This window comes from Leucopleurus acutus, assembly GCF_964270905.1.
Source record: "Leucopleurus acutus genome assembly, chromosome: 13".
In the NCBI taxonomy this organism is placed as follows: Eukaryota; Metazoa; Chordata; class Mammalia; order Artiodactyla; family Delphinidae; genus Leucopleurus; species Leucopleurus acutus.
This window is the reverse complement of record NC_139155.1, coordinates 64,642,137-64,667,123: the sequence shown is the minus strand read 5'-3', so window position 1 is coordinate 64,667,123 and position 24,987 is coordinate 64,642,137. Positions and strand designations below refer to the sequence as shown.

General features: G+C 48.3%; 1 protein-coding gene across 2 annotated transcripts in view; it reads left to right on the top strand.

Annotated features, from left to right (window-relative positions):
• MAPK1 (mitogen-activated protein kinase 1) overlaps window positions 1-23,022 on the top strand; it is a 95,688-nt gene extending 72,666 nt beyond the window's left edge. Inside the window, exons 5-9 of one of the 2 annotated variants that reach the window (XM_082852835.1) lie at window positions 2,126-2,240; window positions 2,508-2,639; window positions 12,836-12,945; window positions 14,753-14,878; window positions 19,346-23,022. In XM_082852835.1, the coding sequence (XP_082708961.1) occupies window positions 2,126-2,240; window positions 2,508-2,639; window positions 12,836-12,945; window positions 14,753-14,869 (474 nt within the window). In that variant the 3' untranslated portion in view covers window positions 14,870-14,878; window positions 19,346-23,022. Of the gene's footprint in view, window positions 1-2,125; window positions 2,241-2,507; window positions 2,640-12,835; window positions 12,946-14,752; window positions 14,879-16,509; window positions 16,786-19,345 lie in introns of those variants that run through there. The other variant, XM_082852836.1, reaches the window with a different exon arrangement.
• The last annotated feature ends 1,965 nt before the right edge of the window (window positions 23,023-24,987 follow it).

Below are 24,987 nucleotides of genomic sequence, written 5' to 3'. Positions count from 1 at the left end.
GATTTTGGATATTGTCCCAATAATAACCTTTATAGCTTTTCTCAATATGTGTGCAAGGCTCACACGTTGCATTGTTGCTTTAGTCGCCTTTAATCTGAAATAGTTCCTCAGCCTTTCTTGACCTTGATGTTTTTGAAGGGTGCGGGTCAGCTACTTGTAGCACGTGCCTCAGTTTTGTGTCATGCATTTGGGGCGTGAATACCACAGAAAGAGTGTTTTCTTCTCAGCGCATCATCTGTCACATCAGGAGGCACACCTGGTTTGTGTCAGTATCGGTGAAGTTCATGTTGATCTTTTGGTTAAGATGGCGTCCTCCAGGTCTCCACCATCATTATGGTTATAGTTACTGTTAACTATAGTAATAGTAATTACCACGTTGGACTTCCCTGGTGGCGCAGTGGTTAAGAATCCGCCTGCCAATGCAGGGGATACAGCTTTGAGCCCTGGTCTGGGAAGATCCCACATGCCGCGGAGCAACTAAGCCTGTGCGCCACAACCACTGAGCCTGCACTCTAGAGTCCGTGTGCCTAGAGCCTGTGCTCCGCAACAAAAGAAGCCATTGCAATGAGAAACCCGCACATGGCAACAAAGAGTAGCCCCCACTCGCTGCAACTAGAGAAAGCCTGCATGCAGCAACAAACACCCAACGCAGCCATAAATAAATGAATGAATGAATGAATCTACTAGGAAATTGTGGGAAGATACTCTAAATCTCTGTAATTTATTGATGAGAATTGTTTTGAAATTCAACCCATTTTATCAGAGCTGTAGATCTGATCATTAATTCTTTGATTTTCAAAAAATACTTTGCTGTGTTTCCATAAACTTTAATATTTGGATAAATTTTTTTCCCTCTAGCTTTTCTCCACATTTCTTCTTCTATTTATCACTATGCCTAAGCATTCTCCATAAAACTCAACTTATATAGTAACATCTTTTTTTTTTTACTGTTGTATGATAATTCTTCCATGTCTTTTCACTGAACTCCTTTAAAAGAAAAAATATACCTGAAAAATCAATAGAAAAAGGAGATAAGCAATAGGGATCAGTGAGACATGATGGAGCCAGCACGTGCTTCTTTTCGGCAGAGATCATGGGTAATTGTTGTGTTTTGTTTTTAATGATTTTCAAAATGGATAAAGATATTCTGGAAATGTAGCAATGCCCCCCCACCTTTATAATTAATTTATTTGTTTTTTATTTTTATTTTTTGGCTGCTTTGGGCCTTCTTTGCTGCGCGCGGGCTTTCTGTAGTTGCAGCAAGTGGGGGCTACTCTTTGTTGCGGTGCACAGGCTTCTCATTGTGGTGGCTTCTCTTGTTGCGGAGCATGGGCTCTAGGCGCCCGGGCTTCAGTAGTTGTGGCTTGCGGGCTCTAGAGTGCAGGCTCAGTAGTTGTGGCACACGGGCTTAGTTGATCTGTGGCATGTGGGATCTTCCCGGACCAGGGCTCAAACACGTGTCCCCTGCATTGGCAGGCGGATTCTTAACCACTGCACCACCAGGGAAGTCCAGGTTTCCAAAATGAGTAAGTGGGCCACAAATGTCCTAAAGCAATCAGTGGTGGTTTCTATTTTTTTCTTTTTCCAGCTTCAGCTTACAAGGATTCTGATTCTTTCTCTCAAATCATTTGAAAAAAAGAAATGAAGTAGGGCTTCCCTGGTGGCGCAGTGGTTGAGAGTCCGCCTGCCGATGCAGGGGACACGGGTTCATGCCCCGGTCCGGGAAGATCCCACATGCCGCGGAGCGGCTGGGCCCGTGAGCCATGGCCGCTGAGCCTGCACGTCCGGAGCCTGCGCTCCACAACGGGAGAGGCCACAACAGTGAGAGGCCCGCGTACCGCAAAAAAAAAAAAAAAAAAAAAAAAGATATGAAGTATACTGCAGAAATTCTAACTTAACAAGTTAATCAACTTTGAAGAGAGAAATAAAATCAAGCAATCTGGGTTGTTTAGTGTCTTATAAGAAAGTCAAATGATATTTGTCTCTCCATGGTCCCTTATTTCTGAATTATAGAGCCAGAGGAGAAGCTGACACTCCAGCAGCCCTGTGCCTGTCATGCAGAAAGGTCTCGTTGTGTCATGGAACAGCAGAGGTCATTCTCCATCTTTTCTCCTTTCCACTGCAGGGCTACACCAAGTCCATTGATATTTGGTCTGTAGGCTGCATCCTGGCAGAGATGCTCTCCAACAGGCCCATCTTCCCGGGGAAGCATTACCTCGACCAACTGAACCACATTCTGGGTAAGGTTCGTGAGCATTCTGGGGACCCACTGTGTACATCAGAGTACCCTCAGGAAATTAAGAAGAGTTCCAGCAACTCTTCAACCTGTGATGGACGTGAGCTTTTTTTAAATCTTCCTTGATTTAAAACATTAAGGACTTTGTAAAAAGCATTGGGAGGTAGTGAGAAGACATTGAATGTCAGTGCCCATTCTGCCCCACTGCTGATGGTATGCAGTTGGTTTACCTTGGTCTTGATAATTAACAGCTGATTATTTTATCTGATAGGTATTCTTGGATCCCCATCCCAGGAAGACCTGAACTGTATAATAAATTTAAAAGCTAGGAACTATTTGCTTTCTCTTCCGCACAAAAATAAGGTGCCATGGAACAGGCTGTTCCCAAATGCTGACTCCAAAGGTAAATGTGATTTCATTGATTATTTTTCTTAGGCTTAGCTTTTATTTGTTTCTTTGTCTTATTCATTAAAGCAGTAGGTCACTAGTCTGTGGCTGTTGGATAATGCCTTATTTGGTGCTCACTCTTCATTGCTTTCTTCCCTCTTATTTAGGAGCGGTAGCCATAGGGTAAGGGAGTCTGGAGGTGACTGTTTAGTTTTCCACGTTTTAGTTTCTTTGCTACTTTTTAACTTTGATTAAGTTCAATTTTTTTAAGGTCATCTTGTCATTTGATCATTTTGAAAGTCAGGTTTATCACAGAATAATTCACATAGAGTAAAATTCACCCTTTTTAGTTGTGCAAGTCTTTGAATTTTAACAAACGTATGCAGTCCTGTAACTTCACCACAGTCAAGTTTTGGAGCATTCCCATTGTCCCGAAAAGTTGCTTTGTGCCCCTTCGTAGTCAGTTCCCTCGCCTAGTCCCTGGCAATCAACATCTGATCTGGTTCCTGTCCCTATGGCTTTACCTTTTCCAGAATGTCATAGAATTGCAATTATGTAATATGTAGCCTTTTATGTCTGGATTCTTCCACTCAGCAGAATGCATTTCAGATTTAGATTTATCTGTACTGGTGCCTATGGCAGTCTCCTCAACAAATGATGCTGGAACAATTAGACATTTGTGTGCAAAAAATAAGTAACATGGACCTAAATAGAAGGAGTAAAGCTATTAAGCTTTGAGAAAAAACCAGGATAGAATCTTCATGGCCTTAGGTTGGGTGAAGATATCTTAGATATGTTCCAAGAGCATGTTCCATAACAGAGAAAGGTCATACATTCGATTTTAGTCTTTGATATCTTTTTTGTTTTGTTTTTTTTTGTTTGTTTGTTTGTTTTGCGGTACGCGGGCCTCTCACTGCTGTGGCCTCTCCCGTTGCGGAGCACAGGCTCCGGACGTGCAGGCCCAGTGGCCATGGCTCACGGGCCCAGCCGCTCTACGGCATGTGGGATCTTCCCGGACCGGGGCACGAACCCGTGTCCCCTGCGTCAGCAGGCGGACTCTCAACCACTGTGCCACCAGGGAAGCCCCTTTATAAAATTTATTTTATTTTATTTTTTGCAGTATGCGGGCCTCTCACTGTTGTGGCCTCTCCCGTTGCAGAGCGCAGGCCCAGCGGCCATGGCTCACGGGCCCAGCCGCTCCGCGGCATGTGGGATCTTCCCGGACCCGGGCACGAACCCATGTCCCCTGCATTGGCAGGCGGACTCTCAACCACTGCGCCACCAGGGAAGCCCCAGTCTTTGATATCTTATAAGTTAATTTTGTTTAATAATTATATTATCCTTCATTCCTGCTTAACATGTACCTGTTAAATATATTAGGCAGCTATTTTTTTTACCTTTATGCTGTCATAAAAGTGTCGTAGGCAGAATAATGACCCCATGCCCAAAGATGTCTGTGTCCTAATTCCCGGAAACTGAATCCATGTTAGGTTACATGACAGAGAGGAGTAAGATTACTCATCAGCTAACTTTAAGGTGGGGAGATTAGCATGGGTTGTCCAGGTGAGCCTGTTGTCATCACAGGAGTCCTTAGAGTGGAAGGAAGAGGTCAGAGGAGGGAACCCAAGAACAGCTTGCTGACATGTTGGTGCAGTGATATTACAATATTTACATCCAGTCTGCTGTTGACTGAATTTTAGCTTTTTCTAATATGTGTGTATGCATATGTATGTGTGTGTGTGTACATATGTGTGTATTTTTTAATGTTAACAACGATTTACTTAGATGTTAAATTTGTTTTATTTGTTGGCCTGAGGCAAGTTTCAGAAACACTTGGTTTAAAATTGAATTTCTTTTGGATATAAGAGGAACTGTCTTTTAAACTCTCTGATATAAAGGGAGTGTATGATTATGGTAGACAGTTTGGACGTATAGAAAAAATAAGTCAGAGAATAAGAAATAGTCTTAATTATCAGAATCCCAAAATAACCTTTAATGTTTGCTCTACCAAAGTGTGCACAGCTTCTACCTATTTAGTTATAGTTATATAATGTATTCTAGTTGCAGAATTTTCAAAATTAGAATTTCCCATGCCTTGCACATGTTACTGATTAGATTGGCTTGTGTGCTGTATCGTCCATCCCAAGCATGTTACCTAGATCTGATTTCCTGAGTTGCCTTTTTTAAGAGGTGTGTACATAACAAAACTGTATAATTAAGACCTTACAAGAAACAGAACTCCTGTTTGTTTCCTCATTCTTTTCTCTAATTAGTCATAATTTGCATCAAATTATTTGAGGGTTTTTTTAGCTTATTTTCCTTAGGTTAAGGTCATGAACTTTGAGATTGGTTCATTCAGGTAATAATTAACCCCACTAAAATCCAGTTAAATTTGAATTGTAGGTATTGGGTGAATATAATGAAAAAGCGGGGAAGAACTATACATAGAATCAAGTGGAAAGATGGAGTTTAGTGCTGAAATGGGCATAAAATATCATGTGTCCAGAGCACAGGCTTTACAGCCAGACCTCCCTGGTTCAGTCCACAGCCCAGCTGCTTACCAGCTGAGCATCCTTTGGACAAACTACTTAACCTCTCTGGGCCTCTGTTTTCCCATTTATAAAATATTAGTACCTGCATCACAGGGTTGTGTGAATGTCTATACTACTGGTTTTGGTAGGACTAGGTTCTGAGATCTCAAGACAAAGTTTTTCATTTATATATCTTGGGTCCTTTCTATGTCTCTGTAATAAAGAATGGGTACATAACGTTCCCTTGTGGGTGGCCTGTAGTGTCTTTCACAACCTCATGTTGGACATTGACATTCACATCAGTTATCTGTTGCTGTGCAACAAACCCCTCCACAACCCCGGGCCTTCAGATCACCCCATATGATGCTGCACACCTGAAACTTAGAAACAGTTCAGTCAAACCAAACCAAACCAAAACTAGGTTAATGTGGCACCTTGTGAAATAAGATATAGAAGAGGATCTTACTAAAATTGACCCTTATTACCAAAAATTTTAAAAACCCGACCAGCACATATTTGTTCCAAAGCCCACGGGGCTTGGTGCAGCTGGGCGGGTCTGCTCGGCTCGCCTCATGCTGCATGGCCTAAGGGTGCCTCACAGCACCTAGCACCCCGTTGGCTCTCGTCCTGCAGTGAACCAGACTGGGTTTCTCATGCTGGCAACAGCATTCCAAAAGAACCAGAGCAGGAGCTGCAAGGTCTCTCCTGGCTGGGTCTCAGAAATGGACATTTCTGCCACAGTCCGAGCACATCACAAGGTCAGGCCCGACTCAAGAGGGGGAGAAATGAATCCACCCCTTCATGGGAGGAGCTGCAAAGAAATGGGGGCCATATTTATATGCCACCAGGTTGCTTCTAGTTTCTTAGTACAGCATTGGTAAATGTATTCATTTAATAAATAGATGGGTGTCTGTTCTAAGGCCCTGGACATAGAACAGCAATAAGACAGATTTAAGAACCTGCATGCAGGTAGCTAATAGTCTAGATTTGCATGAAAATAACAGGAAGAAATGAATGGAAGTCCTCGGGGATCTCAAGAAATTAAAACTTTCAAGCTGAAACACTGGCGCTTTCAAGTCTGGCCAATAGTATTGGGTTGGCCAAAATGTTTGTTCACATTTTTCCATAAGATCTTATGGGAAAACCCAAGTGAACTCAAATAGTTCACAGAAAAGGAAATGTAAATGTCTCTTAAATATAGGAAAAGGGACTCATTGTTATTTATTATATGAGATATGAACATTGAAAGGTCAGTAATTCCATTTTTTTCCCACTCATCACAGTAGCAAGAATCACAGAGTTTGATAACCCACTGTGTGGTCAAGGCAGGGGATCTTCTCAGAGGCAGCTGGTGGAGTGTGAATCTGTGGAGTCTCTCTGAAAGGCAGCTTGGCAATTCTGTCACATGTCTTTTGTTCCAGCAATTCTGGGTATTGCACTTTTGGGTTTGCCAACCAAATGGGGGGGAAGTGACATTTTAATTTGTTTTTCTTTAATTAAGAGTGAGGTTGAATATTTTTTCACATGTTTGTTGGAAATTTCTGACTGCTGAGTCCCTTGAACCAGTAGTAGTGTAGATTTTTCTTCAAAGGAATCTAGCTTAGGATTCTCTCCAGAATTACTCCTGTGAGGGGGAAGAAATGATTATTCTTCAGCAGATGGTACTGGGCTAGTTGAATAGCTGTTTGGAAGAAAACCAATTTAAATCACTATTCACACATCAAAGTGAATTCTAAAACAATTGATGATCAAATACTTTTAAAAAAATCATACTATTAAAAACTAGCGATATTTAGAGCATTCAGTATTTTTCTGATCTCTGCGTGGGGGAAGAATATCTTCCTAAGCTTTAAAAACAAACCAAGGTGGCGCAGTGGATAAGAATCTGCCTGCCCAGTGCAGGGGACGCGGGTTCAATCCCTGGTCCGGGAAGATCCCACATGCCGCGGAGCAATTAAGCCTGTGTGCTACAACTACTGAGGCTGCACTCTAGAACCTGCATGCTGCAACTACTGAAGCCCAGGCACCTAGAACCCGTGTTCCGCAGCAAGAGAAGCCACCGCAAGGAGAAGCCTGTGCACCGCAATGAAGAGTAACCCCACACTCGCCACAACTAGAGAAAGCCTGTGCGCGGCAACGAAGACCCAACGCAACCAAAAATCAATTAATTAATTAAAAAAAAAAAGACAAACATAAATGAAAGGTAGTAGATTTAAAAGTTTAAAATTTAAACTAGATTAGACCAGGTGTGGACAAATAGGTATAATTTGTTCTAGATTGAATAACATCTAAGGAATCCCTGTCCTGTTTTGTTGATGGCCACACACATGGTGGTTAGGTCCTGTGCTCTGCAATTGGCCTCCTGAGTGCAGACTTGTGACCTCACTTTTTCACATTTTCCTCATCTCAAAATTGGGGCAAGTTTTACCTACCTCATAGGATAATTGGGAAGGTTGAGAGCTAAGAATATTAGGCAGGGTTAAGAGCAGTAGTTCTTAATGTTAGACTTCTCGTTAATGTTATTAGTGTTTAAAGAGCAGAGAGAACTCTAAGACATCAGTGGATAAAATACATGAGCAAAGGACAAGAACACACAACTTCCACGAAGAGGTACTGAGCCGAGGGTCACTGTGGGAGGAGCCAGTCGGGAGTTAGCAGTTGCGAGTTTAGTCTGGGCCGTGTTAAATTGTTAGAAACGGCTTCCCTGGTGGCACAGTGGTTAAGAATCTGCCTGCCAATGCAGGAGACACGAGTTCGAGCCCTGCTCTGGGAAGATCCCACATGCCGCGGAGCAGCTACGCCTGTGCGTCAAAACTACTGAGCCTATGCTCTAGAGCCTGCGAGCCACAACTACTGAGCCTGCATGCCACAACTACTGAAGCCCACAGGCCTAGAGCCTGTGCTCCACAACAAGAGAAGCCACCACAGTGAGAAGCCCACACGGAACAATGAAGACCCAACGCAGCCAAGAATAAATAAATAAATTCTTAAAAAAATTGTTAGAAACAACCTCAGCGCTAACTGTTCATTGTTCATGGATCAGAGTCAACTGATACATCTACTCAAAGGAATATTATATCAAGTCCCTAAAAGTGATTTTTACAAAGTTTTTGTAGCATGGGAAAATACTAATGAGCAGTGTTGACTGAGGAGATAACACAGCCTTTGTTATGTATAATATGATCTCAACTGTGTGAAAGAAGATGCACAGGGAAATTCTACAAAACGTGTCCAGAGATGAGCAGTGGTTCCCACTGAGCAATGGGGCTGTGGGCGTGGGGTGAGTCGTCACAGACTGGAGGGTCGGCTCTTTGAGGCCTTCTCTGTCCACTTCATGAGAACCCACTGGGACTGGCCTTGGCCTGAAGAAGGACTTCACCGGCTCTCGGAACCGTCAGGCCCAGCCGGGCTTTGATTCCAGGCGTAGCTCCTTTGACCACAATCTGGACTTTGTCATTCAGCGTTGCCTTCCTCTGTTCCATCTTTCTTGTTAACCAGCCTCTTTTCTCATGGTGACATGATGGCCACCAGCATCTCCAGGCTCAACGCTGACCTGTTTCCTGATAGTTTTAGCCCAAGTGTGGGGCTGACACTCACTGCCTCTGTGTCCACACCCTTGACAGTCACTGTGGCCAAGAGAACCTGGTGAATGTGGCCGAGCTCCCACGGGCAATCCTGAGAGCTCCCCCATGGCAAGTGCAGCTCCGTGTGGTTAGAGGGCAGGTGCGCAAAGCCAGCAGACGGCTGTCAGCGCGTAAAGAAAGATGAGGAATTCTGTTCTCTTGGTCCCACTTTTGTTTTTCGTTTTTTAGTTTTTGGGGGTTTTTTTTGGCCATGCCATGCAGCATGCGGGATTTTAGTTCCCCGACCAGGGGTCAAACTGGTATCTCCTGCAGTGGAAGAGCGGAGTATTAACCACTGGACTGCCAGGGAATTCCCCTATTTTTTGAAATTTTAAAAAATGCCGTTTTTGTGAGAAGTCTGTGTCCATTTCCCAGATAACCTGGTATTTGAAAAGCCTCCAGACTTTATTACTGCTTCTGTAAATGCATATACATATGTATGTTCTCAATGGGATAAGCTGTATTCTATTTCATTACCTACAGAGAGTCTCTGTATACAGAGAGTGAGAGTCCTGAGCTGACAGTAGATTTAGGAGTTTTTTAGCAGATGGCATTTGAAATCCTGGAAGAGGCTGGGGAGGTGAAGAGTGAGATGTGTAAGGAACTGGACAAGAATCTTCGCTGGGCAGTGCGGGAGGGATGAGGATTCTCGCAACCTGTAGAGGAGATGGACACAGATAATGCCTTGTGAGAATGTGGCCGAGTTCAGCACCTCCACATGGCATAGAGGCCTCCAGTTCAGGTCATGGGTGACCACATAAGAGGAGTGGGAACATGGAGACAGAAAGGACTGGGCCAGGTGAGGGCAGCAGGGAGGATCGGCTTTGGGTGGGGAGAGGGTCTCCTCTTTGAACAGAAGGATGCATGTGGATCTGGTGGAGGAATGCCCAGGAAGGTCACCCCTGGGGATCTTGATTTTCTCAGAAAGTTGTGCTGAGAGGAATGAGGGCCGGTGGGCAGGAAGGGCATGATCCACCCATGTGAGTAGAGAAGGACTGACCAGGGCTTTCCCCGAGCTCTTGGGGACCATGATAAGATTAAAGATCTTGAGTTTTTGTGGCTCAGCAGTTCTTGGTAGTATGCTCCTTAGACCTCTAAGGTCCCCAAGATCCTTCCAGGGGGTTGGTGAGGTGAAAACTCCTTTCATGATGACACTGAGGCATCCTGCACCCTGTCCCTTGTGCTGCCATCTGTGCTCAGTGCAGGGCGAGGCGGCAGTGCCAGCCTCCCAGCTAAAACCAGGGCAGCTGCGTGTGAGGTGCCTTTGGTGAAGCAGCACAGAGAAGTCGCTTTGTTGTGTCCTGTCCTTTGTGCCAGTCTTTTTAGTGCTCCATGTGACAGCGCGGGATAAGTGCACGCAGAACACATCTGCCACGTACTGAGTGCAGTGGTTTCCTCAAAGGATGGTGCTGTGCAGTTGTTTGAATTGTGAGTTGAATTCGCTGCTTTTTAATAATTGATCCTCAGTAGTTTTCAAGAGTAGGGCTCTGAGATCAGAAAGTTTGAGAAGCACTGTTGCGGTGGCACAGTCTGCACAGGTGGGCTTTTTCTCTGCCTCTGCTCAGAAATTCGAGCTGAGGATGGAAGTGACAGATGGCAACCTTAATCTGGGATCAGAGTGTTGCTGGGTAGGTGAGATGGCCCCAAAGCAGTGCTGCCAGCCAGGTGACCCGCCCCAGGACCTGGAAGGAGAAGTGACTGATGAGCCGGAAGGGTGGGGTCATGTTGCTGCACACCCGCTGGAGTTAGAGGGGAGGTGTGGGCTCATGGCCGCCACCAGGGAGAGTCAGGATCGTGGTCAGATGTCATCCTGGCCTTGAAGGGGCTTCAGTCTTTCAGGGGAAATAAAATCTGCATCCTATGCACAGCCAGTGTGATTCATACGTCGGAGTGGTGCCAGTGGGATGCTGAGCACGTGGGAGGAGGGAGGCCGGGCTCTCTGACTGTGGGAGCAGCACCTGCCAGCTGCTTCCCATCTCCTTCCCATCTCCCCCCCTCCCCTCCTATAGCTGCAAGCAGTGCAGAAATAGCGCTGCAGTCAAAAGAGGCTGGAGAGCCAGTCAGTTTTCAAGTAGCAAAAAAAAAATTTTAAAAGCTCTTTTCTTTTGAAAGTGTTGCCTAGGATTGAACTTGAAGGAACTGAAAGGTCTGTTTTAGGAGTGTGTCAGCTGCAGAGCATCCAGTTGCCTTGGAGTGCATCCCTCCTTAATATCAACAAGACTTGGAATTTAAAAATAATGCTGTTAGACTCTTGACTGTGTCTGGGCCCTCGGCTTCTCCTGACATGGATGGAGGTTATCTGATCTCAAGGCATTCCTTGGGGAAATGTCTGTGAGCTCTAGGGGAGGGGGGCGGGAGCGGGAATTGAGGTCGGTTTTAGTATCTGTGTTAGGTATGGTAGGGCTCTGAGGCCCAGCAGGTGTGTTCGCCCATCTACCAGTTTGAAAATGTACTATTTGTAGAAATTCATTATGTGGGCTTTAAAAAAAAACGTACTGTTTTTCACACTTCACTTTATGGACATGAAAAAAGTCCTTTGTTGTGTGGAATTTCTTATGTCCATCACACAGTGTACCACATCGATGATCTCCTGATTGAAGGTGAGTAGGGGTGGTGTGCAGGGATGTGCACGTGGGGGCCACAACTTCGGGCAGTGGGGCACTCCACCCACTCGCTCTCTCCTGGCAACTTCCTGGCCAGCCGCCAGCTGCTCTCCATCGGGGAGCACATTTCCTAGTGACTACAGTGATTTTCCATCACCGTTCTTTATCCTAGAGCTTAGAGTCGGGTGCTCATTTGCAGATGGACGAGGTTGATAACCTAATAAGAAACTATCACCGTGAGTAACAAGGCTTCATTAAGTAGATGCCAGTGCTTTTGTTTTTGTTAGTGTCAATACATTTTCTAAAAATGTGTGTTCTTAATAATTACCTGGTAGTTTTTTTTTGCGGTACGCGGACCTCTCACTGTTGCGGCCTCTCCCGTTGCGGAGCACAGGCTCCGGACACGCAGGCTCAGCGGCCATGGCTCACGGGCCCAGCCGCTCCGCGGCATGTGGGATCCTCCCAGAGCGGGGCACGAACCCGTGTCCCCTGCATTGGCAGGCAGACTCTCAACCACTGCACCACCACGGAAGCCCTACCTAGTAGTTTTTAGATTTATTTCTTGGAGCCCTTGGATTTCTCAGGGGTGTCTCAGGGCCGTGAGCACCACTGGTCTGAGCATTGTTAAATAAAAGGAGATAGTTTTAAAAGAAGCCCTCTTTGTTACCTCTTTACCAGAACAGTGATGTCTTCTCTAGCATGTATTCTCCCTCATTGAAACCTACTTCTGACACTAAATACAGGAAGTATTTTGTCACATGACCCTTAACCCTGGTCCCAGCCAGTATCAGCCGTGCCCCTTGGCTGTCCTCACGGCCTGAGGTGGTGCCTAGATACTCTGCAGAGGCCCCAGGGCAGGCTGCTCATTGGCCACCGCCTCCGGCTTGTTCCTGTTGGCCCTGCACTTGCTGCCTTGCTGCATTGTCGACATGAAAGAGGTGGTCAGGGCTGAACTGCCGGCCAGGTCGAGAGAATACTTGTAGTTTGGGGCCTTGGAGAAAGACGCCAGGCTGCAGAGCAGGCCAGGGGGCCTGTGCTTTACACATGACTCTCAGCCAGGACCTGGAAGGAGGAGGCTGAAACCACATGGGAGGCAGTGACCATTGCAGAAGTGACTTTGGAGTTGACTTAAGAGCAGTACATACATAAAACCTCTGCTTTTGACCCTGCGAGCAGAGCCGTGATTTAGGACAAGGCCAGGTTTTGGGGGCAGACTTGGGCTTGAATCCTGGCCACTATGTGGAGCCTTTGCTGAGCATATCACCTTCCTGAGTCTGGGTCTCTACTAACAGGTGCTCAGACTCAAGCTCAGAGATGGAACAGGCACCCCTGGGTGGTGGGGGCTCCTTTAGCTCGGTTGTCTTGTGGGTCAGTGGACTTAAACAGGAAGACGAGAGAGTATTTCATTGACTTTCTCTTTGGCTTCTCACCTCTTCAAAACCTTTCTCTTTGTAGCTCTGGATTTACTGGACAAGATGTTGACGTTCAACCCTCATAAGAGGATTGAGGTGGAACAGGCTCTGGCCCACCCGTACCTGGAGCAGTACTATGACCCAAGTGACGAGGTGAGAGCCTGCACCCGCCCGGCTGAGTGGCCCTACCATCATGTGCCTGAGACTAGTGCTGTCCCCATAGCCTGAAACCCCTTCCTTTAGGTCCCCTGCACCGGGTGGGGCCGGGGAAATGGAAGGGGAGGGGAGCACAGGCAGGAAAGGGATCCCAGGACTGTGGTCATGGCCTGTGGCAGGAAGAGACATGGAACTGCAGGGCCCACCCTGAGGGTGGAGGGGAGGAGGGGACAGGTCAGCCAGGACAGTCCCCCCAGAGCTTGGTGACTTCGTGTCTGCCTCCATGTGTGCCTCCCTAGAGACACGAGAGCCTGTCGTGATGAGGAATGCTGGTCGCAGAGGTGCGTGTGCGAGTCTCCAGTGCACACTGGGCATGCAGGTGAAGGTGCTGCATGTTGGGCATCTTCTGTCCAAAAGTCCCCATTCCTTGGCTCTTTGGTTCCTCTGGGGACTCACTTTTAACTTTGTTCTCTGGAGGATAATGAAGGAAAGTGCAGTAGGAACCAGAAATGTGGATCTTTCTAGTTGAGGTTCAAATGCATAGACAGTAAGCCTTCACACTCCTGTTTTTTAAAAAGGGAGAACCAAGAGGAATGTGTTAAAGGGGAAATGGAAGAGGAAAGGAAGAACTAACTACAAAAGTGAAAAGCAGTTACATGAAAAAAAGAAAGAGGAAATCAAACATATATCAGTCAGCTTCCCCTTACACAGCCTTTCCCGGAAACAGTTGACGCGACCTCCGTGGTACATAACAGAGGAGCAGCTGAAAACATGGGACCTGGGGCTCTTACTGCCCTGTGAGCTGGCGGTTTCCTAAGCCCCACGTCCTACTTTCAGGCTGGGGTGGTACCCCACACCCAAAGGGGGCCAGGCGGATTAGAAGGGTGGCATGTGTAGGGTCCCGTACGTCGAGCCCTCCTTCAGGGAGAGGAGCTGCTTGTTTTTCTCTTTTCCCCCTTTCAAGAGGCCAGGGCCTAGCGCAGAGTTTGGGGTGCACGTTTCCTTCTCCTTAATACATGGTGTGAGGGTGACATGGATAAGGTCTGGGATGCCTGGTAACAGCTGTATCGTCATCAGGTTCTGTAACATTGCATTCGTTTGGAAGGGGGTGCTTACAAATCAAAATATTAACTGACTACATCTTTTGTCGTTGAGTATGCATGGAGGTTTTTTGATATGAATAGACAGTATTAGATTTCTGGTTATTTATAGAGAAAGTATACTAAAGAAAAGCAAAAACTTGCAGAAAAATACAAGAAAGATCACTTTGTAGTCTTGTTATGCGGTTATCATTATTAAAATTTTGGAGTGTTTCCTTCTCAGTCTTATATTTCTATATCTAAATTTTAAAAATAGAGTTCATTCTGTTTAACACAAATATGGGCATTTTGCCATGATTTTCACCTTCCTTGCGGCTTCACTTTTTAATGGCTCCATATTACTTCTTCATATAAAGATACCGTAATGTATGTAATCAAATGCATTTATTCAAGTATTAAGGGTCTTGATTGTATACACATACTACCACCAGCAGCAGCCCTCCTATCACAGCAGATTCCTGTGGCTGCCATGTGCATGCAGTGCCTGAAGACATTGGAGAATCATGTGGGGACGCTCCCTCTCACTGGCTCAGGGCTCTCGGGAGGTGCACTTCCGTGACTGGGGTGCAGCACAGGGCTGCTCATAACAGGTGCCAGTCCTGCCATCTCAGTTCCAAAGCCTGAGCTATGGTCTTTCTGTGGAGCAGTGAATGACTGCCTCAGCCGCAACCACTTTTGTCTAAACGTTCTATTTTCTTTTCAAGCCCATCGCCGAAGCACCATTCAAGTTTGACATGGAATTGGATGACTTGCCCAAGGAAAAGCTCAAAGAACTCATTTTTGAAGAGACCGCTAGATTCCAGCCAGGATACAGATCTTAAATTTCTCAGGTACCTGGAGCTTTAACCATATAGTAAATCCTAGCAGAGGAGACAGGTAAAAAGTGTTCAAAAAGAGGAAACACAGATCTCAATTTTAGAGAATATACGGAACGGGAGAGAGAGTGGGGCTTGTTGTGTTAGAACTCTGTAGAAATGAGCAGTGAGATAAAGAATTATGACCAAGGGTTGAGGCACCTGCTGGGGAAATGCTTTGGACAGACCAGCCCGGGGCAGCTGGATGGCCTGGCAGTGGGGTCTGCAGACAGGTGACCGAGGGGGATCCAGGCAGGGTTATGAAGTGGGGGATTCTGCAGCAGTGGGCATTGGGGATTCTCAGCTGGATCTTACGTCCATTCTCTCCTGCCTGGGCCTTTTTATTTATTTTCACATACTGGGGTCAGGCTGAGGGTTGGTCTGAGATTGCCTGTGTTGGGCAGCGTCCAGGCTTGAGATCAGAAGCTGCTTGAGCTATTTCACACAGAGGGTGTGTGATCAGTCAGGAGGCTGTGGAAGGGCTGGAGAGCAAGAGCGGGGCGGTGGGGCTTCCTGCAGACGGGGGTCTGCAGGGGCTGAGGGGAAGCGATGTGAGCCAGCATCTGTCTGGTCAGCAGGCCCGGAGGGTGCTGGGCCCCTGCCAGAACTGCAGCTGTTAGAGCATCACCATTGCTGAGGAGGGTCAGGAGCCCGACTGCCACTGACCCAGGGACCTCAGGGGCCTGAGTCACCACCACCCTCCAGTACCTCTGAAACCCAGGACCACCCCTCCCGAAGAGCCATGTGTCACTAGAGGCAGAAGAAGGAAGGCTTTTCCTCTCAGTGCCTGCCACTGGCAGTCCCACCAGAAGCAGCTGCCAAGGACAGGCAGCGGTGCTAAGGCAGGGTCCCAGCCCCGGAGCTCAGATCAGGGGATAGGGAAGGGCGGAAGGGGGGCTACAAGCAGATGTGATCAGCCCACCTACTCACAGAGCCACCAGGGCTGGACCAGGGCAGAGGAGAGGGTGGGAGAGGAGCTTCCAGACCTGGGGCTCAGACTGGGGTGTGGTCGGGAGAAGCAGTGACTGCAGGGGAGTGAGGGGAGCAGAGCCTAAAAGACCCCGATTCCCTAACCAAGCAAGGGAGGGGAACTGGCAGGCCCTTGCTGGGACACACTGGAGGCCAGACTCCAAGCCCGAGCACATGTGCCCCTAGCAGCCAACCTTCAGGAAGTGTCTGAGCAGGAAGGGGAGATGCCGCAGGGGACAGGGAGGCCAGTCCAGTGGGGTTGGAAGCGTTCATCCGTCCACACTTCACATGAGGACAATCTCTTGAAGAATTTGTTGCACACAAGGCACTGTGCGGTCATTCACCGACAGAAGGAAAGCGGCCCCTGGGACCCAGCCGTTTTCACCCCTTCCTGGCCTCTCTGCCTGCATTCACAGTGGGGGGGATTGTCTCTGCCAGGGGCCTGCTCTTCCGTCCCCGTGTCCATGCCAGGTCAGCCTGGCTGCGTTGGGTGAATAAGCTTTTGGCTGGCTCTTTACAAATTAGGCCACTGACCCCTGGCCTGGAAGGTCGAGCTGAGCAACTTTCTGTATGGTCCCTTCCATGGGTTGCTTTCCTGTGTGTTCATGGCCCCTGATTTCCCTGCCTTCTGGTTTCAGGGCATACATGCTGTGTGCTCACCCCAGTGAGCAGAACAGACAGGACTGAACGTGGCCCCCGAGGAGCACGTGGCCTGAGAGGGGAGAAAGACACAGACCATCATGCACATCTTTGGTGTAGAACATCTGGGGCTGATGGAGCTATCAGTTTGTCATTGTTCATTTAATCCCTGTCACGTACTTCTTAGTGCCGGGTAGGCGGGTAGGAGGGAACGGATGGGTAAGACCCAGGCTTTGCTTTCTAGCAGCCTGATGGCAGGACCCGGGGAGTCAGGCCCAGCATTGTGGTGCTGCACCAGGGGAGGGTTCGACCCCAAAGATGAAGAGCGCCGGGAGGGGGCGCCCCACTGGTGGGGAGGGGCCCGCCTCTCCTCACAGGTGGTCTCAGGTCCTGAAGTGTCAGGGCATCTGACACTGGGCAGTCTGGGTGGCGGGACCTCAGCAGGGACTTGTGGAGTGGCTGGTCAGGCAGCAGGCACAGGGGAACGTGACAGTGACCAGGGTCCTGGGCCGCAGGACAAGGCTGCTGACTGGATGCCTACTGGAGGCCATTAGCACACGGGGACCAAGCCCACCCGGGGCCCACCCCAGCTCTGAGTATCCAGGGTTGGGGCCTGTCACCAGTGGAGGCGGTGGCAGGGGGGTTGCTCTGTGTTTAGTTCACTTCCTCCAGGCACACAGAAGGCACAGAATGTGCTTGTAGCCTGATTTTTTTCCCAAACGTTTTTTAAATGACAATTTTTACCTATTCTGAGAAGTTGAGGGTTTTACAGTAGACACCCATATTCCCATCACCCCGATCCTATGATTAACGTTTTATTATACTTTCTTTGCCTTTTCACGTATCTGTCCATGCATTCCTCCATCTGCCCATCAATCCATCTTGTTTTTTTCTGTGCATTTCAAAGGAAATTTCCAACATCTAGACTGACTTATAATTTAGTCATCTAGGATAGAAGAGTGAGTGCAGAGGAGGGTGGGTTGGGGGCGTTGTTAAGCTCTGGGCCAGGTTCTTTCACAGACATTGCCTTTTGATGATCACAGCAGCGTTTTCTGAAGTCAGCACACAGCCCAGGTCTACGATTGACGAAACTGAAGGAGTGTGTTTAAGCATTTTGCTCAAGATTATACATCGGTGGCAAAACTAGGCAGAGAGTCCAGGTCCTTTAGACTCAGAAATCTTTTTTCACCTAGATTTGCTCCCCAAGGAGGTGGAGGGACCGTGGGTGTGAGTTCCCAGTCTGCAGCGAGGGCAGAACTGCACAGAGGAGAGCCTGGAGGTGTTGGTGCTGTGACACACGGGGCCGCCGGGGAAACGTACTCATACAGCTGTGGGGGCTTTGCTGGAGGGGACAGCAGGGACCGCTCCAGAGGAGACCCTAGGTGTCCCCTGCTCGCTGATGTTCTTAGTGGCGGCTCTGAGTGATTGTAAAGGGTCAAAGTATGTTCATTATATTTTGTTTAAGGGGCTCTATTTTAGAAATGTTTTCACTGGAAAGGTAAAAAGGTATAAGTGGTTAATACATTGTGACAAGTCTCCGATTCCTCCAGCCTTGGGTCTCAGCCTCATCCTTACAGACCATCTCCTTACCTGCTTCCCTGAGAAGCTGGGGAAGAGGAGGTGGTGCCTGCCTTTCTTCCTCCTTCTCCAGCCCGTCGCTGGACTTTCTCGGGGAGGGGGGGACTGATTACTAGGGGCATTAATCTGTTGTTTCTCTTTGGTTTCATTAAAGATAAAAGCATTTAGGGCAGTTTTAGTTTTCTGCCAGCTGCTAGGTGTGGCTGCAGTTCATGGTGGCACGCCTCTAGGGGGAGGTCACGTCTTGTCCCCCGAGCTCGTCTCCCCAAGCAGCAGACAAGGACTATCCACCTGGCAGTGCCTGTGAGCCAGGTGACACCTGCCGGTGGGCGTTTAACAGGCCACGTCTCCAGGGGAAGGAAGGTCTGCTTAGCTCGCATCCTGACACACTTGATTACCCTCACGCTGTCTCCACGCGGCTTCGTCGTGAGACAGAGAACGTGCGCTTCTCCTCCCCAGGATGGTCCTCGGGGTGGAGGGAATTCCCACGTTCACCCACGCCCCACCCCCAGCCGTCTGTGCTCACAGCCAAGAACTGCTAGTCTGGAAACAGGTGGAGTGGATTTAACCCAGAATATAATTTCCTCAAGTAAAATAGAGATGTTAGGAGAGTGATGGGGGACCTCAGGGGCCTCCTGAGGGATCCTCGAACATCTGCAGGGCCAGGGGGGCCTGGCGGGACAGCAGCCATTGGGTCCCCTCCTGCACTTCCAGGGTCCAGGCCCACCAGCTTCACGCTTCCTACCAGCACTTGGTTGTGCTTGTTGTGCTTAGTCACAGAAAACTTGAGCATTAAAAAAAAAAAACTTTCTGCCTCCTGTGTGGTTGATTCTGACCTACCTGCTCATCCAGAGAGAGAGACGTGCTGAGAATAGGAGGCAGAAGCGTTTTCCACTTCACACATGTGTTTACAAAGATTCTCAGACTCTGGTTTGGACCGTTGGTTAATGGCATCTGGGGAATACTGACGCCGGCCTGGCTGTGAGCGAGCGTGCGTGTCTCCCCCTGAGTATTCTGGAAACATCCTCTGTGAAACGTCTGAGAGAAGAGGTGCCCGGGGATGGGGGCGTGGAGGCAAGCCCACCCTTGAGGAGCCTCGGGTGTGACTCGTGCCACGTGGTTCTGAGGGAGATGACCTTTTCTGCAGGAGTGTTTTTCCTTTGCTTTTTCACTCTTCCGTTTTCCTAGCACTGCTGCTGCTGCTTTTCCCACGTGGTTCACCCTTAGCTTACAGTCGGTCTGTCTGTTTCCCAACAGGACACGGGCTCCGAGGACGGGCCACACGCAGGCATCGCTGTTCTTCCTCCCAGCTCCTGACCCCGGGCCCGTCTCCAGCCTGTCTCGGCGTGTCCACCTGACTCCTTTGAGCCATTCGGAGGGGCAGTTTCTGGTAGTTGTGGCTTTTATGCTTTCAAAGAATTCCTTCAGTCCAGAGAACTGTTCCTGGCACCCCCGTGTGTGTCGCCCTCCGGTGACCTGTGGCAGTACGTACTTCAGGGCACCTACTGCTCACCTTGCTTTAGTCACTAATCGCTTTCTGGTTTGAAAGATGCAGTGGTTCCACCCTCCCTAGTCCTCCCTCCCGATGCCCTGCTGACCCCGCCCTCACCGTCGGTCACTGCGTCTCACCTTCCGGGAGGGTGGCCGCTCCTCGGGCACTTTAAGGCAGTGACGGCCCCTCTTTGCACTCCTCTCCCACCCTGCCGGGGCCCCTGCAGCTCGTGCTCCCGCCCCTGGACCCTGTGGGTGCTCGTCAGCACCTCTCCTTGTGTCATATTAATCTCTAGCAGATGTAAGGTATATGTACTGCTTGCCCAACTTTTAGAAAATTCAGCCCTTTTTCTAAATAAAAGGAAGAAATCCTGCATCGGGCAGTTCCACCTGTACCATTTACAGGGGCACAGCACTTGCCAAAATGTGTTATATACAGTTCTGGGTGTTTGCAAGACTTATGCAAAAAGACGTAAAGTGGCAGCTTCTCTCGGGATTTGGTGAGAGGTGCGCGAGGTCATGCAGGCTGCCCAGGTGGTGTGGGGCTGAGCTCCACGCCCAGTGGGCACAGGTGCCACGGGCGCTGTAGCCACGCTCGATGCCTGAGGGTCTAGCGGAGAGGAACACTGCGTCTTTCAATGAGAAAGTGTACACTTCCTTTTCCTCCTACAGCATGTCAGCATCTCAAGTTCATTTTCAACCTACGATATAACAGTTTGTAATAAAGCCTCTGTGAGCTCACGACTGGAGCACTGTTCTTTCGTCAAGTGCTCGCTCACGTCTCTGATGTCACCGAGCTCAGGCCGTCAGGAGCAGCTAGCACTAGGTCCTGCGTGCGAGGAGCCCTAGCCCCTGCCCTCCTGAGCCCTCTAGTGTTTGTTCCCGCCGCCGCACCGTGTGGTGTGGACTCGGTGTTCTGTCCCCGTGCGGTGCCTCCTCTTGACTCCCCCACTGCTCTGTGTGGTGAGAAATCTGCCTTGTTCAGTAATTACTGTACCCTCGCATGACTGTTACAGCTTTCTGTGCGGAGATGACTGTCCAAGTGCCACATGCCTATGATTGAAACAAAAAATCTATTGTTACCTCTGAGTTGTGTTCCACGGAAAATGCTATCCAGCAGATCACTTAGGAAAAATAATTCTATTTTTAGCTTTTCATTTCTCAGCTGTCCTTTTTTTCTTGTTTGATTTTTGACAGCAATGGAGAATGGGTTATATAAAGACTGCCTGCTAATATGAACAGCAATGCACTTGTAATTCATGGAAATAAATGTACATCTTCTATCTTCATATTCATGTTAAGATTCGGTGTTGATTTCCTCTGGATTAGCGGGTCCAAATGGACAGTCAGGCTCAGTCTGTGCTTTAGAACAGAAAGGCTTGCAGGCCTCCCCTTCCCACCAGGCACTGCCCGAACACTTTGCTTTACGTCAGGTGATATAGAAAGCATTTCTGGAGGGTTCTTTTTTCCTTCCACACAGCAGAGAATCAATTCTGACATGTTCGTTTCTTCAGATCATAGGTCTACAGTGTTCTGTCAGGCTCTGATGAAGCAGCCCAAATGTCTCAGGTTGGATTCTCTGATTCTTTCTAAAGAGGGCCGGCCTGTGTCCCAGTTGAGTGCTGGAAAGGGCTCCACCCCCCACCCCCCACCCCCCAGCCCAGCGTGCTGGTGCTCACACCTCACGGGCCAGAGCAGGTGGCTGACTCATCCTCAGAAATCAAAACTACGTCTAGGTTTTTGCCCTGAGATACGTGATTTTCACCTCCATGCACAGAGCTGCCTTGTGAAGGTCCACACAGCATTGAAAAGATACAGAGATTTGACTGTTCCTCGATACATTTTTAAAGGAGCATTGATAGTTTTATTGCTCTTGTTTCTTTGTACTTTTTAAATGGAATGTTAGCAGTATTATGAGGTTAACCTGCAGTCCTCTAACTAGAAAGAAAGCCATAGCCTTGGTTACTAATCCCTGGGGACTCTAGGCTCTTTTTCCCTCCCCCTCACTGGTACCATGGAGTCAGATGGGCATGAAACCACTAACTGCATCCTAGAGTCCCTGTAGCCACAGGTTGTGTGCTTTTTACTAATCATGCTAAACTTGGTTTAACAGGTCAGGAATTGTCTTAACCAAGGTACGTGTGAAAAGTACTAGCTGTTAGGTGTGAAAGACTCATCATTTGGATATTTCATCTCTAAAAATGTACAGGTTAGGTCATCTAAATTCATGCTGGTGATCCCGAATGCCTCCATTACTGCTCCACGCAGATAAGTTTCAGACTGATGGCTTTTTTGGTGTCTAAAATGTAAGCAAAAAATTCCTGTCGAAACATTCCAGTCCTTTCACTTAGTATGAAACAAAATACCTAGCAAGCCAGCAGGATGGACTTGAGAGAACTCAGGAGGACCGTGCAGACACAGCCTTCAAAGCTGGTAGAGACACGCAGACCGTGGACATGAGGGTAGAAGATCACTGCATTGGTGTGCGGTGTGTTCACGTGACTCCTGCTACTGCATGCACAGCGACAGGTGTGGCGGGGCCACAGTAGTCGGTGGCTGTCCCTGAGGCAGACAGGTGTACTGCCTACGACAAGCCGAGCACCAGTCATGCGCAGACCATTCAGAGGAGACTGACCTTTATTTGCTTACGTGTTAATACAGATTTTAAATTGGTAATTTTTCTATAGTATGGTAATAGTATGTTAATACACATACATATGCACACATGCTTTGGGTCCTTCCATAATACTTTTATATTTGTAAATCAATGTTTTGGAGCAATCCCAAGTTTAAGGGAAATATTTTTGTAAATGTAGTGGTTTTGAAAATCTGAGCAGTCCTTTTGCTTATGTTTTAAAGCATTTGTGCTTTAAAATTGTTGTGCTGGTGTTTGAAATATGATCCTCCTAGTACAGGTGAGAGGCGTGTCCCAGCAGAGGAAGCGCCGTCTTCCTCACTGCAGCCAGCTTGGCATCGTGGGTCAGAGACGGGAAATCCAGAGGGATGCTGTAGGCTTGCACCAGCTTCCCTGAAGCTCGTGGCCTTTTCTGTGCTGTTTATCCGTGTAGAGCACTCAAGATCTGAAACTGCTTTGTTACCTGCTTTGTACTGTTGGTGCCTTCTTGGTATTGTACCCCAAAACTCTGCATAGATTATTTAGTATAATGGTAAGTTAAAAACAAATGTTAAAGGAAGATTTTATTAAGAATCTGAATGTTTATTCATTATATTGTTACAACTTAACATTTATTTGTGGTATTTGTGATTTGGTTAATCTGTATAAAAATTGTAAGTAGAAAGGTTTATATTTCATCTTAATTCTTTTGATGTTGTAAACGTACTTTTTAAAAGATGGATTATTTGACTGTTTATGGCACCTAACTTGTAAAAAAACAAAAACTACAAAAAAATTAGAATCATTAAATTGTGTCTGTGTTACCAAAATAACATAGTACTGTGCATGTCTAGTTTAACTGGAATTTCATACATGAAGATATGGAGTCACCTGGTCCTTTATTGCATTTCCCAAGCAAGTGCGTCTTCTGGTTTGACTTTGCTCGTAGAACATGGCGGTAGTACCGTCAGCTGGTGCTCTGGAGGCACTGGAATCCTAGTCTGTCCAGAGTGGTCTTCAGACCTTTGGCCGTAGGGGGAGAAGGCATTGCCACACGCATCTCCTCTCATCTCCCTGAACTTAAGTGACCCCCGCTGCTGGGCAGGTGTCACTGGCCGCCTCTTTTCAGACCAAGAAATCATGACCACGGGAGGGACTGTTGGACATTTGGTTCCTGTCACTGTTGGGCATCGTGCAGTGGCTTATTTACGAGAAAAGATACCAGCAGTGTCCACGGTGAGACAGCAGGAGCTCGGCTCTGGGCCTCGGACCCACAGCTGCACCGTGGAGCCGGCACACTCGCCTTGAGCACGGTGAAGGTTATATACAGATACTTCAAGTGCCTAGCGTAGTACCTCCAAGTAAGCGGTAAATCTTCCTAAATGTTTTTTTATTTCTTTAAGTTTTGTTGTGAGGCAGCATGACAGTGTCTGCTAAGCAAACTATTTTCTGTTCATCTGAGAGGAAAACTGCCCCAAACGTTCTTCAGGCAAATGAGTGGATCCCACCTGAACTGGGAGTTGCTGAGGGGTGTTTGAAGCACTGGTATTGCATTTGCTTTCCCTGGAGAGGTGAACACGCTTTGCTGTTGTCCCAATCCTTTAGACGATTCAAATGATCCTCCTGTTAATGGACACAGGAGTCTGATAACCCTACACGTTCCCCATTTTAATCGTGAGCCCCGGCCTTAGCAGCAGTGCAGCCATTCTGGTTGGCACTGTAGATGGCATCTCGGCTGGCCCAGTTCACTGTGTTCAGTCAGAACCAGAGTGTCCAGGGCTGACCGTGACTGCAGAGCAGGTGGAGATGGGAGGGAGGGGGAGAGGAGCTGGGGTGTCTGCAGAGGAGTAGCCGAACGAGGCCTGGTGTCATGGGGGCTTGGCCACCTGCAGGGCTGAGGCTGGGGGTGTGGGTCCAGGCAGACCCAGGCCATGGGGGCGCTTTCTTTGAGTCCAGCGTCAAGGATGGCTGAGGACAAAGCTCATCTTCTAGAAGGGGTGGCAGTGCTCACGACATGTCTGTCCAGGTGAAATGGGAATGGTGTCGTGAGGAGGAGGAGGAGATCCGAGGAGGCCTGCAGTGGAGCTGACCTGAGGGGGCCACGTCATCAGCGGTGACCCACGGCTGGACGATACGGGGCCTGGGAGAGACGGCTGAGTGACAGCCACGGCCACCAAGGCTGCACAGGCACCTGCCACTGCTGAGCATGCGTGGCGGGAGGTACAGGAAGGTAGGAGGGGATCTGATGCTGTCATACCCGGGTCCTGTGCAAATGAGGCTCCTGGGGCTCGCCAGGTCACCCTCGGGGGGTGACAACAGTGAGGGGAGGGGAGAGACCCATCACCTTGAGCTGTGACCACCCCTGGAAGACTCCGGTCACGCAGACCTCCTGCCGGCCTCAAGGCTGATCTGCTCGCAGTGGACTGGGTGCCAGGCCCTGCCTGCCGGGAAATCCGTGAAGTTGCCGGCCTGTGAGGGAAGGGGGACCTCTCAGCCAGAAGAGGCCCAGAGGACCGGAGTCTACCAGCTGTGCGATAATGACCATGTCTGCGCAGGTCCACAAAGATGTGTGGATTTAAAATCTGAATGATGACAACAGGAATGTGAAAATGAGTCATTTTTATCAGAAAGCAAAGTTTTGTCTTTTTCTGAGCAGATCAGAGAGACCCTGTGGGTCATCCTCACTCCCTTCATGAGGGCCTTGAAAGCCACCCCAGTGCTGTGGACACAGAAAATAGGCAAGAGCCTCTTCATTTCAAAATTAAGGCATCTTTAATCACTAATGTCTGGACAA